The 15,603-nt window shown below is 34.2% G+C and overlaps 1 protein-coding gene across 42 annotated transcripts in view; it reads right to left on the bottom strand.

Moving 5' to 3' along the window:
• Positions 1–15,603, bottom strand: part of LOC100057011 (disintegrin and metalloproteinase domain-containing protein 5) — a 161,490-nt gene that overhangs the window by 120,735 nt on the left and 25,152 nt on the right. For all 42 annotated transcript variants that reach the window (XR_011433215.1, XR_011433214.1, XR_002804402.2 and 39 more), the window contains 3 exons: positions 15,136–15,207; positions 14,777–14,940; positions 13,903–13,984 (listed from right to left, as the gene is read on the bottom strand). Coding sequence is in view for 21 of the 42 variants with exons in the window: in XM_070252946.1 (XP_070109047.1) it covers positions 13,903–13,984; positions 14,777–14,940; positions 15,136–15,207 (318 nt within the window). In the remaining 21 variants the exon portion in view is untranslated. The remainder of the gene's footprint in view (positions 1–13,902; positions 13,985–14,776; positions 14,941–15,135; positions 15,208–15,603) is intronic.

Genomic DNA, 15,603 nt, shown 5'->3' with positions numbered 1-15,603 from the left:
ATGTGTGTCTTCGATTCTTTTTGTTAATGTTTTATTTAGTATATTTGCATTTGATACATAAATGTGATTCTTTGGTTCAAAGTTTATAATGGTTAAGTATTAGTTATATTCACTTGATAAAAATGAATTTAGAGGGGGCCGGCCCCATGGCTGAGTGGTTAAGTTCACACTCTCCGCTTTGGCAGCCCAGGGTTTCACCGGTTCAGATCCTGGGCGTGGACATGGCACCGTTCATCAGGCCATGCTGAGGCAGCATCCCACATGCCACAACTAGAAGAACCCACAACTAAAATATACAACTATGTACTGGGGGGAGTTGGGGAGAAAAAGCAGAGAAATTAAAAAAAAAAAAAAGATTGACAACAGTTGTTAGCTCAGGTGCCAATCTTTAAAAACAAAAATGAATTTAGATTTTTTTCCTACCCTTTCTGTACTGTTGACAGAATTATCTGTGAAAGCATTTATCTTCTTCTAAGGTGACTGTTCTGTTTAAATTTTCTATCTGTTTGAGTCAGTTTTATTACATTTAATCAATGTTTCCTACTTATTTGCATAGAAATTGTATCAAGTAGAGTAAGATTTTTCAGATTTTCTGTTTTGATGGTTATTTTAACCTTGTAATCTCTTGTGCACTCTACTTGTTACTTTTCATGGTTATTCTAATAAGTTGCATATTTTGTTCATTTTATGAGGAAAAAATCATCTTTTAAATGCAGTGATTATTTCTATAGTGCTCTGTTTCTTCAATCACTTAATCCAGATTTTATCTTTTTAGTTTATTTTCCCCTGATTTCTTTCATTTACTTTTTTTAATCTTTGGCATTAACTTCTCAAATCATTTATATTCATACATTTGCATTTATTTAAAGCTTTGAATATTCTTCCTAGCACTGCTTAGTTTGGTTCCCATAGATTTTCATGTATAGAATTTCTCTTAACATCATTTTCAATCACAGTTCAGGTTCCAAAGATGAGAATGTGAAAAACAGAGAATCTGAAAATCTTGATCCCAAGCACAGTCTTCTCTGTCTTGAACCCTGGGCCTGCAGCAAGTGAATCCAAGGGCAAAACAAATGCCCAAAGGCCTTTGGGCTAAGGGATAAACACTGAGAAGATCTAAGAGATTAGTTCCTCAGCAAAATCATTTGGACCTCATAGACACATGGGTAGTTTTTCTAAAGAAAAGGGAGCTTAACCTTCTTAAAGCTTAGCCCGACCAAGGTCAACTTGACAGTTAGTAAACTTTGAATCCATGCTTCCTCATCTTAGCTGCCAACAGAAGGAAAAGTGGCTCTCTGAGAATCCAAAATTAACAAACAGACCAAAAACCTTATGCAAATTGCCACTATTATTATATACACAATGTTTAGTTAACAATAAAAAATTATGAGACATGTGAAGAAGGAAGAAAATGGAAACCACAAACAAGTAAATTTTCCATAGGAACAGACTCATACACAGTCTAATTTTGAAACTGACAAGGAATTTAAAACAAATATTCTAAATATCTTTTAGGAGTTACAGAAAAATTTAGAAAGAATGGGTGAACAAATGGAGAATAAATCAGCAAAGGTATGAAAACTATAAAAAACAAACCTAGGTGGAAATTCTAGAATTAAAAAATGCAATCCCTGAAAAAGAAGTATATATACATATAATGTGCTTAACAGCAGAATGAATGCTGTTGGACAAAGGATCAGTGGACTTAAAATCATATTAAAAAAATTATCTCCATTGAAACACAGAGCAAAAGATTGAAAAATCAGAATACAAAGTGACTTGTAGGATAATGGCAAGTGGTTTAACTATGCTGTAATCACATCCCAGAAGAAGTGGGATTGGAGCAGGAAAAAAAATGTTTGAAGACATAATAGCTCTAAATTTTTCACATTTGATGAAAAATATCCACCCACTAATCCAAGAAGTTCAACAAACAACAAACAGGATAAAACTGGAAGAAAACAGAGCTAGGAATAATATAACCATACTGCTGAAAATCAAAGAAAAAGAACTTTCTAAAAGCAGCCAGAGGTGGGGCTTGCCCAGTGGTGTAGCGGTTAAGTTCGTGACTCTGCTTTGGCAGCCTGGGGTTGGCCAGTTTGGATCCCAGGCGCGGACCTACATACTGCTCGTCAAGCCATACTGTGGTGGTGTTCCACATGCAAAATAGAGGAAGATTGGCATAAACGTTAGCTCAGGGACAATCTCCCTCACCAACAATAAAAAAATAAAAGCAGCCAAAGGAAAAAAAAAGACGTGTTAATACAGGAGAAGGATGATTATACCCTCACCAGAAACAATGCAAACCAGAAGAAAATAAAATTACACTTGTACTAAAAGAAAAAAATTGGTAGTCTAGGATTCTATATTCCAGTGAAGATATTTTTCATAAATGAAGTAAAATAAAGACATTGTTAAATAAATGAAAGCTGAGAGAATTCAATGTCAGCAGATTTTACACTATAAAACATAGTTAAGCAAATTTTTCAGAATGAAGAGACATGATTCCAGATAGAAATTTGGATCTGCACAAAGATTGCAGAGTGCTCCAAATTGCAAATGAGTAGAGAGATATACAATACTATTTTTTTTTCTTTTCCTAACTGCTTTGAAGGGCATTTGACAATTTAAATGGGGGAAAAGCTTAACTGTATTTATTATGGGGATTATATATATGTAGTTGTAAATATATGAAAATTTAACAAAAAAGGAAAGGTGTAAATGGTATTATACTGTTGTAGAGTATTTACATATAGTGATAAAACAGTAAATCAAATAGGTAGTGATATGAAAAAGATATCTATGTTACTGGACAAAAAAGTACAAACTAGGAAAGGAAGATCAAAGGAAAAAGAAGAGAAGAAACAAATGGGGAAACAAATAACAAGATGGTAGCCCTGTACCCGAACTTATTACTTACATTACATATAAATGAGCTAAGCATTCTAATTAAGATCGAGGACTGTCAGAATGAATTTTAAAAAACAGATGTAATTATAGGCTGATTACAAAAGATGCACTATAAGTACAGAGTGGTAGAAGTAGGCAGAAGTAAAAGGGAGGAAAATATAAGCCATACAATCATCATAAAGTTGATGTTGCTATATTGATGTCACATTTCATAATGAAAAAATGGTCAGTGTATCAAGAATACGCAGCAATCCTAAATGTCTATGCAATTAAAATCAGAGAGCTTCAAAGTGTATGAATCAGAAATTGGCAGAACTAATTGGAGAAAGGTAAATCCACATTTATTAGAGGTTTTAACACCAATATCTCAGTAATTGAGAGAACAAGTAGACAAAAATCAGAAACACTGTCAGCCATCTAAACAGAAAATATTTGTAGAACACAATACCTAACAACTACAGAATGAACGCACATTTTTCTCAAGCACACTTGAAAAAATATGCCAACATACACCATACCCTGGGGCAGAAAACAAGTCTCAATAAATGTCAAATAATTAAAATAGCACAGAGTATATTCTCTCACAAGTGAATAAACCTGTCACACGTCAGCAAAAAAATATTAAGAAAAATCACAAATATTTGGAAATTTAGCAACACATATGTAAATCTCATAAGCCAAATGAGAAATTAAAGGGAAATTAGAAAACATTCTGAACAATTAAGAAAGCATTAAAATATCTAGGATGCAGCTAAGCTTACACTAAAAAGGAAGTCATAGCTTTAAATTTCTATATATTTTTAAAGTTTTTAAATAAATTAATAATCTAAGTTTCTGTTTTTAGAAGCAGGAAAGAAAACAACATAAATCTAAACAAATTAGAATAAATAAATTAATAAAGAGAAAGAATCACTAAAGGAGAAAACAAACATCAGAGAGAATCAACAAAGTCTATAAATTGGTCCTTAGAAAAAATTGAAAGAATTGAGAAACCCTTAGAAAACCAACCCAAAAGCAGGAGGAGGAGGAATATCACTACAGATTCTACCACAGGATAATAAGAGAGAATTATGATCAACGCATACTGACAAAATTGATTATGTAGATGAAATGGGCACATTCTTTGAAAAACACAACTTATCAGCACTTACACAAGAATAAACAAACAAACTGAATAACTCCATAACTGTACAATAAATTGATTTCTTGATTAAAAACTTTCCCAGAAAGAAAGCTTCTTCCATACATTGTTTCATTGGCAAATTCTAACAAATATTTAAGGAAGAAATAATATCAATACTATGCAAACTATTTCAGGAAATAGAGAAAGAGGGAACACTTCCTAGCTATTTTATGAGGCAAGTATAACCCTAATACAACAAATCTGACAAGGAATCATAAGAAAAGAAAATTACAAATCAATATTACTTATAAATACACAAACAAGTCTTTAACAAAAAAAATAGCAAATAGAAAAGAGTAAAATATAAAAAGATAATAGATCATGACCAAATGGGGTTTAACTTAAGAATGAAAGATCGGACTATTTTGAAAATCAATTAATATAATCACTAAATTAACTGAAAATAAAAAGGAAAAACAATATGATCACCTTACTCGATGAAGGAAATTCATTTAACAACATTCAATTCATTCATGATACTAACTGTCAGCAGATGTAAGAATAGAAGGAAACCTCTTCCACTCTCTGATAAAGAGGAACAACACACACACACACAGCTACCTTCACACTTAAGATGCAAAACTGAATATTTTCCTCTAAGTTCAGGAGCAAGGCAAGGATGTCCTTTCTCATCCCTTCTAATAACATTGCCCTGGATGTCCAAGTAAGTTAAATAAGGAAACAAAAGAAGCAGTAAAACTGTCTTTGTTCAGAGACAACATGATGATGTATACCAAAAATCTAAAGGAATATAAAAGAATAATAGGCAGTGATGTCATCAACATGGTGACATAGGTCATTCCTGACTTCAGTCCCCCTCAAGAAAAGATCAAATAGCAACTATCCATAGACAAGACACCACTGTGAAAATCCCAGAACTTGGGGTGAGACTGAATCACCCTCCTAGAACACAGACTGAGAAGGACCACCTTAGAAGGCTAAGAGGAGTGGCTATACAATGACCACATCAACTTCCACAGGCACCACACCAGGATGGCCCCCTTGGCCTACAACTTCTCCAGTGAGAAGAGAGCCCAAGGTGGGCTTCCAGCTCCCACAGAAATTTAGGACACTTCCTAGGAGGCCTACTCAGGTCTCACCTCATGGGGTTCACTGGAGGAATCCGTGGAGCTTGACTACTAGGGATTAGATGGAGATGGAGAAGGGGGACAGGGCTCATAGCAACCAGTGCTCAGATCTTGGCAGACCACATTCCCACTTGCATTGGCACCTGAGCAGAGATCCTACCCAGTAGCTCTGCCCATCTGCAGAGCTGAGCCAGTGGCCCAGTCTAGCCAGGGAATTCTGGCAGTGGTGCCTGATTTGGGTCCCCAGGCAACAAGCCAAACCATACAAGCCATGGAGTCCATTCTACAGACTTACTCTGACAGGGAAGCAAATGTGAAGCCCTGCTTAACTGATGAGTATAGCCTCCAGTCCTGCCTGACCAAGAAGCCTAGCCAGAGAACCCAGGAAGCCAGGGAACCTTCCAACAACCATACTTGGGCAGAGAGCCAAGCCAGCAATCCTGCCCAACTGTTAAGCATAGCCTCTGGCCCTGTCTAACAAGAAGGCCTGAACAGTGACCCCAGACATTCTTGAAACCCAGACTATGGTACCACCCAGCTACAAAATCCAAGCTACAGCCCTACCCCAGAGCAGAGCCTAGCCTGTGGCCCTGCCTGATTGCAGAACAAAGCTTGCAGCTTCACCCAGGAGAGGGAGCCCAGCCAGTGACCCTGCCCAATGGTGAAGCATAGCCTGAAGCCCTGCACACTGAAGGACTCTGGACAGTAACTCTGCCCCACTACAGAGCACAGTCTCTAGACCCACCCAACAGTGGGATACAGCTGGAGGCGAATCCTGACCAGAGAGACTGGCCAGTGACATTGCCCAACAGCACAGTGGAGCCAGCTGCCTACCTGATCACAAAGCCTAGCCTGGCGCCCTGAAAACTTGGCAGCATAGCCTGTGGCCTCAACAAACTGCAGAGCACAGCCTGAGGCCCTGTCCACCCACAAAGCCCTGCTTGCAGCCCCTTCTGAACACAGACTCTAGCCTGCAGCACTACCTAGTTGGTTAGCACATCTTTAGAACCCATTTAACGAGGATCCCAGTGGAGCCAAGCCCATGGCCCTGTCCAATCAAAGAATCTAATCAGTGGCACCACTCTGGAAGAGACAACAGCCTGCAACATTCCCCTACTAGAAGTAACCGCAGAATGCAGTTACTGAAGGCCCCAGCTGATCATGGAGCAGAGCTAGCAGCCCAACCCCCAATCAGGGAGCACACCCAGTGGACCCACTTGAATGCAGAACCCAGCCAACAGGCCCACATGACTGCAGTGCCCAGTCAGTGGCAGGTTTACTGACCACACAGCACAGGTAGTGGCCTCACACAAATAGAGACCCCAATAGCAAGCCCCACCCACCTATGACACTACCAGGCGACGATCCAGTAATCAAACTTGGTGAACGTCTGTCCCTGCTGAAGTAAATCTATAAAGTCTGGGAGAGGCGACCACTTACTCAAATGTACAAGAATCACAAAGACTAAGGAAAACATGACATCACCAAAGGAAACTAATAAAGCTCCAATAACTGATCCTAATGAACTGGAAATCTATGGAATGTCTGACAAAGAATTCAGAATAATCCTCTTAAAGAAGTTCAGTGAATTATAACAACAAACAGACAACTAAACAAAATTAGGAAAATAATGCATGAATAATATGAGCAGTTCAACAATGACATAAAAACTATCTAAAAGCAATCAAACAGAAATCCTAGAGCTGAAGAATAGAATGACTGAATAGAAGAATTCAATAGTGAGCTTCAACATCAGACTCAATCAAGCAGATGCAAGAACCAGAGAACTACAGGATAGGTCATGTGAAATTATTTGGTCAGAGAAACAAAAAGAAAAAAGAATGAAAAAGGGTGAAGAAATTCTATGGAATTTGTTGGACATGATCAAACTAAACAATATATGTATTATGGGAATCCCAGAAGGAGAAGAGAAAGAGAAAGGGATAGAAGTCTATTTAAAGCAATAATGACTGAAAACTACCCAAACATTGGGAGAGAGAGAGACTTCCAGATTCATGAGACCCAAAGGACCCCAAATATGTTGAACCTAAAAAAGGTTACATGAGACATATCATAATTAAATTTTCAAAAGTCAAAGACGAAGAGAAAATATTGAAATCAGCAGAAGAAAAGTGACTCATCACATAAAAAGGCATCTCAATAAGACTATAAGCAGATTTCTCAGCAGAAACTTTGCAGGCCAGGAGACAGTGGGATGATATATTCAAAATACTGAAAGAAAAAAATAACTGTCAACCAAGATACTATACCAGCAAAGCTGTCCTTCAGAAATAAAGGACAGAACATTTTTTTCAAATAAACAATAATAGAAGGATTTTATCACCATTAGACCTGTCTTACCAGAAACGCTAAAGGGAGTTCTTCAAGCATAAACAAAAGGATTCAAATTCACAGCATAAAAACATGACTGTGTAAAACCCAGTGGTAATGGCAAATATATAGACAAAGTCAGATTCACTAATATGGTAATGGTAGCACGTAGTTCACTTACAATTCCCATTTAAAAGTTAAAAAACAAACATATTAAAAATAACCATAACTACAATAATTTTTTATTGGATACACAACATAAGAAAGATGTAAATTGTAACAGCAACAACTTAAAATGTGAGTGGGGATTAGTAAAAGAATAAAGTTTCTGCAGGCTATCTTAAAGTTAAGTTGTCAGCCTAAAATCCGATGCTATAATATAAGATATCTTATGTAAGCCTTATGATAAGCACAAAGGAAAAAGCTGTAACAGGTATACAAAACATTATGATAAAGGAATCAAGCCATACTATTACAAAAATGTATCAAATCACAAAGAAAGATAGCAAGGGAGGAAGTAAGGTACGGGAAATTTACAAAACAGTCAGAAAACAATGAACAAAATGGCAATAGTAAGTCCTTCCCAACCAATAATTACTTTAAACATAAATGGATAAAAGTTCCCAATCAAAAGACACAAAATGGTTGCATGGATTAAAAAAAATAAGATCCAACAATATGCTGCCTACAAGAGAATCATTTGACTTTAAGGTCACACATAGACTGAAAGTGAAGGCACGGAAAAATATATTCAAGGAAATCATTAGCAGAAGAATGCAGAGATAGCTACACTTATAGGACACAAAGTAGATTTTAAGCTAAATATGGCCAAAAGAGACAAAAATCTCATCATGTAATGATAAAGATCTCAATCTATCAAAGAGGTGAAAAAATTGTAATTATTTACGTATCCAATATTGGAGCACCTAAATATGTTAAGCAAATACTAGCAAACTAACAAGGAGAAACAAACATCAATATAATAATAGGGATTTTAATACCTCACTTTCAACAAGAGATAGATCATCCAGAACGAAAATCAATAGGGAAACAGTAGATTTGAACAACACTATATACCAAATAGACCTAAAAGATATACACAGAACATTTCATCTGACAGCAGCAGAATATACATTCTTCTCCATTGTACAGACAACATTTTCTCAGATAGATCATATATTAGGCCACATAACAAGTCTCAACAAATACAAGAAGATCAAAATTATATCAAGCATCTTTTCTGAACACAATGGTATGCAACTAGAAATCAATAACTGGAGGAATGCTTTAAAATTCACAAATACATGGAAATTGAGCAACACATTCCTGAACAATAAATGGATAAAAAAATAAAAAAGGGAATTTTTTTAAATCTTGAGACAAATGCAAGTGGAAATACAATATATCAAAAATTATGGGATGCAGTAAAAGCAGTTATAAGAAGGACATTAATAGCAATAAATGCACACATCAATAAAAAAGAAAGATCTGAATCTAACTTTACATCACAAGGAAGTAGAAAAAAAAAAAACTAAGCCCAAAATTAGCAGAAGAAAGGAAATAATAAGGATTTGAACAGAAATAAATGAAATAGAGAATAGGAAATCAATAGAAAAAAATGTAAAAACTAACAGTTGGTTCTTTGAAAAGATAAACAAAATTGACAAAACTTTAGCTAGAGAGGACCCAAATAAATACAATTATAAATGCAAGAGTAGACATTACAAATTATACCACAAAAATACAAGGAATCTTAAAAAACTACTGTGAACAATCATACATCAACAAATTGGACAACCTAGAAGAAATCAATAAATTCCTAGAAAAATATAATCTACCAAGAATGACTCATGTAGAAGTAGAAAATCTGATCAGACTAATAACAAGCAAGGAGATTGAATCAGTAAACATAAACCCCTCAAAAAATAAAAGCCCAGGACCAGATTGTTTCGCTGGGCAATTCTACCAAACATTTAATGAAGAAGTAAACTAATCCTTCTCAGAATATTCCCAAAAATTTAAGACAAAAAAATATTCCCAAACTCATTTTAAGAGGCCATTATTACCCTGAGACCAAAGCCAGATAAGGACATTACAAGGAAAGGTAGATAATAGACTAATGTCCCTGGTGAATATAGAAGCAAAAAATTATCAACAAAATAGAAGCAAATCAAATTCAACAGCATGTTAAAAGGATCATAAACCATGATCAAATGAGACTCAGCCCTGGGATACAAGGAGGATTCAACATACACAAATAAATAAATGTGATATATCACACTATTAAAATGAAATAAAAATCATATGATCATCTCGACAAATGTAGAAAAACCATTTGACAAAATTCCATATCCATTCATTATTTTAAAAAACATCACAAGAAATTGAGAACAGAAGGAATGTACCTCAACATAATAAAGGTCATACATGACAAACCTACAGCTGACATCACACTCCAACAATGAAGGGTAAATCTTTTCCTCTAAGATAGGGATCAAGAAAAGAGTGCCCACTCTCACCACTCCTATTCAGTATAGTACTGGAAGTTTTAGGCAGAGCATGCAAAAAAGAAAAGGATATAAAAGGCAATCAAATCAGAAAGGAAGAAGTAAAATTGTCTGTCTTTGCCGATAACATGATCTTATATATAGAAAAATCCTAAAGACTTCACCAAAAAATTGTTAGAACTAATAAATTCAGTAAAGTTGCAGGATACAAAATAAACCTACAAAAAGGAGTTGCATTTCTATATATTAACGAGTTAACTGAAATAAAAGAAATTACAATAGCAATAAAAACAACAAAATATTAGGAACAAATTTAAGCAAGGGAGTGAAAGGTCTCTACTCTGAAACCTGTAAGGTTCTGATGAAAGGCATTGAAGAAGACACAATTAAATGGAAAGATATCCCATGTTTATGGATTGGAAGAATTAATATTGTTAAAATGTCCATGCTACCCAAAGCCATCTATAGATGCAATGCAATCCCTATCAAAATTCCAATGGCATTTTTCACAGAAATAGAAAAAAAAAACTAAAATTCATATGAGACCACAAAAGACCCCAAACAAACAAAGTAATCCTGAGAAAGAAGAACAAAGATGGAGGTATCACACTTCCTGTTTTTAAACTACACTACAAAGCCTATCATAATCAAAAATGTATGGAACTGGCATAAAAACAAACTCATAGATCAAGGGAACAGAATAGAGAGCCCACAAATAAACCCTTGTATATTCAGTCAACTAATATTTGACAAGGGAGCCAGGAACATTCAATTGAGAAAAGACAGTCTCTTCAATAAATGGTGTTGGTAAAACTGGATAGTCATATATAATAACGAAACTGGACTCCTATCTTAAACCACTCACAAAAATTAACACAAAATCAACTAAAGACTTAAAGGTAAGGAGTAAAATTATAAAACTCCTCAAAGAAAACAGTAAAAAATCTCCTTGATGCTGGTCTTGGCAATGATTTTATGGCTATGACATCAAAATCACAAACAATAAAAGCAAAAATAAACAGGTGGGACTACATCAATATAAAAGGTTCTGCATAGGAAAAGAACTAATCAACAAAATGAAAAGGCAACATACTGAAGGGGAGAAAATATTTGCAAATTACACATCTGATAAGGGGTTAATATCCAAAATATATTAAGAAATGGTCAAAGGACCTGAATAGACAGTTCTCCAAAGAGGATATTCAAATGGCCAACATATACATGAAAAGGTACTCAACATCACTAATCATCAGGGCAAGGCAAATCAAACCCACAATAGCTATCACCTCACACCTGTTAGAATGGCTATTATCAAAAAGGCAGGATGTAACAAAAGTCGGCAAGGCTGTGGAGGAAATGGAACCCTTGTACACTGTTGATAGGAATGTAAATCAGTGCAGCCACTATGGAAAACAGTATGGAGTTTCTTGACAAAAAGAAAAATAGAACTACCATATGAATCAGCAATTCTGCTTCTGGGTGTTTATGTGAAGGAAATGAAATCACCATCTCAAAGAGATATCTGCACACTGTGTTCACCACAGATCATTCACAATAGCCAAGACACGGAAACAAGCTAAGCGTCTATTGACAGATGAATGGATAAAGAAATTGTGACATACATATGTATGTGTGTGAATATTATTCAGTCATTAAAAAAAGGAAATTGTGCCATTTGGGACAACATGGATGAACTTTGAGGGCATTATGCTAAGTGAAATAAGTCAGACAGAGAAAGACACATTCTGCATGATCTCACTTACATGTGGAATCCAAAACAACCAAATTCATAGAAACAGAGAAAAGATTGCTGCTTGCTGGCGGGGAGTGGGTGCTGGAGGCTGGGAGTGAGTGAAAGTGGTCAAAGGGTATAAACTTCTAGTTTCTGGGATGTAACATACAGCATTGTGACTATAGTTAATAATACTGTATTGTATATTTGAAAGTTGCTAAGAGAGTAGATCTTAAAGGTTCTCACCACACACACTCAAATGGTTACTATGTGAGATGATGGATGTGTTAACTAACCTTATTGAGACAATCATTTCACAATACATACGTAATTCATACTGTACGTCTTAAATTTACATAATGTTACATGTCAATTACATCTCATTAAAGCTGGAAAAATCATGGATCTGACATGTTAAATTCAGCAAAGTTATAGGATATGTAGAAAACATAAAAATCAACTACATATGTATAACACTAGCAGTGAAAAATTGGAAGATCAATTTAAATAATCAATACTAGCTGCAATAGCATCAGAACATATAAAATACCTAAGAATAAATTTAGCAGATGTGTTAAAACTCTACAGAGAACTTTTTAAAAACCTGAGTAAATGGAGAGAGAAATCATGTGAGTGGATTGGAAAGTCCAATGCTATTAAGATGTCAGTTCTCCCCTAATTGGTTCATAAACTACACACCACCCCAATCAAAATCTAAGTGAGCATTTTTGTGGGTGTGGAACTAGACAAGCCAATTCCAAAATCTATATGAAAACACAAAGTTAAATACAGAAAGTACAGTATTGAGGAAGAACAAAGTTGGAGGACTTAAAGTGCCTGATTTCAAGACATTTAGTAAAGCTACTGTGTTTAAGGAAAAAGTTCTAAACTTTAAAAAAATATTTTGAAATATTATGATTGCTATCTATCTTTTAAAAATTTAATCTTCAAACTGCTTGTTGCTGGTATAATATCTACTGCTGGTTCTATCTTTGTCTCTGGTAGTTATATCTACTTATTTTATTTCCTATATTTGTATTTTTAATATTTTTATTATTATATTTTAATTTTATACTGACATTTTTACAGAATTCTTGCTTGAATCATATATTAGTTCTTTTCCTTTACAAATTTTTATTATGAAAATGCCAATCAAAATTAAAGTCTGAAGAATGGCACCAGGAAAACACAAATACTAATCCACTTATATTCAATAATTCTTATTATCTTCAAGACCTGAATCATTGGTGATGGTCTTTCCTCAAACTTTGCCTGAGGGAGGACCAAAAGCAGAAGCTGAGAATAAAAACAAATTCCTAGGAAATGTCTGATTGTTTTTTAGCTATGGTAACAAATAACTCCCAAAACTGGTTTAAGATTTACCTAATCACTCAATATGTCTTTTATAGTAATGGTCATAAGTACATAACAGAACTGCTTTTAAATCTGTCTAAACTGTCAATGGCAATTTACGTTGTTGTACATGTTACTAAAAGTCAACCAACTATTCAAATGGGTCAGTATAAAAATCATAGTACAGACTTCTTTTGCTGAAGCACTCTCAACTTAGTTCACTTCTCTACTTTCTGTATAACTTGTTGTAAAAGGAATATAACTCTTCAGTAAGAGCTCTTTCTCACTTTCCCCAGAAAGATGTAGATTATGAATATTTGATGGCAGTTTCTTCCTACAACAGTCTGCTCCTTCCAAACATATAATAAAGAATTGAATGCAATGATAAAATAGTTCTCTTAAAATAGAAAAACTAACGAATGTCACTTAGAAAAGCACATGAATGTACAGCAATTGTCAATTTTGAGAGAAAAATGGATAATATGTTTAACAACTAACACTAAAATTGCATTGATTATATAGTGAATATCCATGCAAGCGTACTACTATTCAAAACATTAAACTTTGACTTATAAAGGCCAAATAGGTTTTTTTTAATGACATTATGTTCAGTTCAATTTATAAATGTTCTATTTTTTGAAGGAATTATATACAGTTCAATTTTTATTCTCCAACTTAGTAATATAAAGACTATTAAAGGATGAGTAAACTACATGATATGTTTATTGATGCTTTAAAATATTTAGGAAATTGTGAAACATGAAAATCATGAGAGCAAACTGGATAATAATTACATACCAGGACAACTCCTGCAGCATAATTCTTGTCACATATCTTTCTAGGAAATGTGGCTCCTATAAATCTAGGCTGTTTCTTGTAGCTAAAAAATAAAATTTTCCTCACAATTGCATTAGAGAATAGTATTATTAATGATGGTAATTTTAATAGCAGCAAACATTATTGAACAATTACTATGTCTAAGTAACATGCTACTCTGAATTAAACTATTTAAATACATTTTTCTCAAACCTTCCATGTTGAGAATATTTCAATATGTATTTATAAATTTTGAATTTGACAACATCCAGAAGTATAATAAGGGTGAGGCCTAATAGCTTATGCAAAATGCCATTGCAGTAAGGGTTATAGTTTTTGTTTTGGTTCTCTCTACTTTTATAAAAGCCCGGAAAATTCCATTTTCTGTGATCTCCTTCTTCATTTATTCACTAAAGATGAATGATTTTTCTGTGCATTAGATTCTAGATAGTGCAAAAATTCAATGTATTCAAGTTATTAGAACATAAAAACATAATTATTCAGATGAGAGACAAGAAGGCAGAGATAAGATAACAGGTAGTAAAAGTTATAAGCCAAGGGAAAACAAAGAAGTCATATCACTCATAATTTACCTCCTCTTCTTATTTCAATGTGTTTATGAAATATTAATTTTATCAGATAATTTTATGTCAGTTGATCAAAGTTTTTTAAAGTCTTCCTTCACATTAGTCCCTTGAGGACAGGACTTTAACTTATATTTTTATCCTGTCACATGGTAGCTATCAAATTTAACAACACAGATAATATTAAATAAAGTTTACTTTTCATAATTAACATATGAAATCATTTTGGGTTATTCCTTTAATGCTATGCAAATACACAATACTGTACTCACGCAAATAAGTATGCAGTATGATAAGGTTGGAAGAGATGTGTGCTTTTCCAGTTTAAAAATCTAGATAATATATTATTAGGAGTCCCTGTAGTAGAAATTTTGTTTTTATTTGACCAGATTTCTATGGAAGATATTACAACAGTCATTTTTAATTGGGTAAGCATCTAAAAGGAGAAGATAAAAAAAATTAAATAAATTTGAATATTATGTTAAACTTTCATAAAAATACATTTAAGACATCTAATTCAATATTTTGATTATGGAAACTCTTCAACAGCACAGCAAAATACTATACACATCAATTCATATTACCTATACTTTTACAAAGTATATAAACAAAATAGTTTTTAAAAACTTACTGCGTTAACAAAGCTAATTATCTGAATAATCTTCTGTGTTACAGCCTTTATATCAGAGCCCATGTAATCAAACTGAAAAAGATAAATTATTTTTAAGACTAGTGGATGACACTAATATATCATATACCCCTTACACGTATAATGTGCTATATTCCAAAATAGCTATGGGGCCACATTCCAAGTGAAATCCTGGAAACCAATAATGACTATCAATAATACTTTATTTAAAAACATAAACAGGGACAGGCCCGGAGGCCTAGTGGTTAAATTTAGCGTGTTCTTCTTTTGTGGCCCAGGTTCTTTTTTGGTGGCCCCAGGAGTGCACCTACATCACTCATCTGTCAGTAGCCATGCTGTGGTGGCAGCTGTCATACAAGACGGAGGAAGACTGGCAACAGATGTTAGCTCAGGGCAAATCTTCCTCAGCAAATTAATTAATTAATTAGAAATTTAATTTATATAATAAAG

This window comes from Equus caballus, chromosome 27, assembly GCF_041296265.1.
Source record: "Equus caballus isolate H_3958 breed thoroughbred chromosome 27, TB-T2T, whole genome shotgun sequence".
Classification (NCBI taxonomy): domain Eukaryota; kingdom Metazoa; phylum Chordata; class Mammalia; order Perissodactyla; family Equidae; genus Equus; species Equus caballus.
The sequence above is the reverse complement of the archived record's forward strand: the minus strand, read 5'-3'. Positions and strand labels throughout refer to the sequence as shown.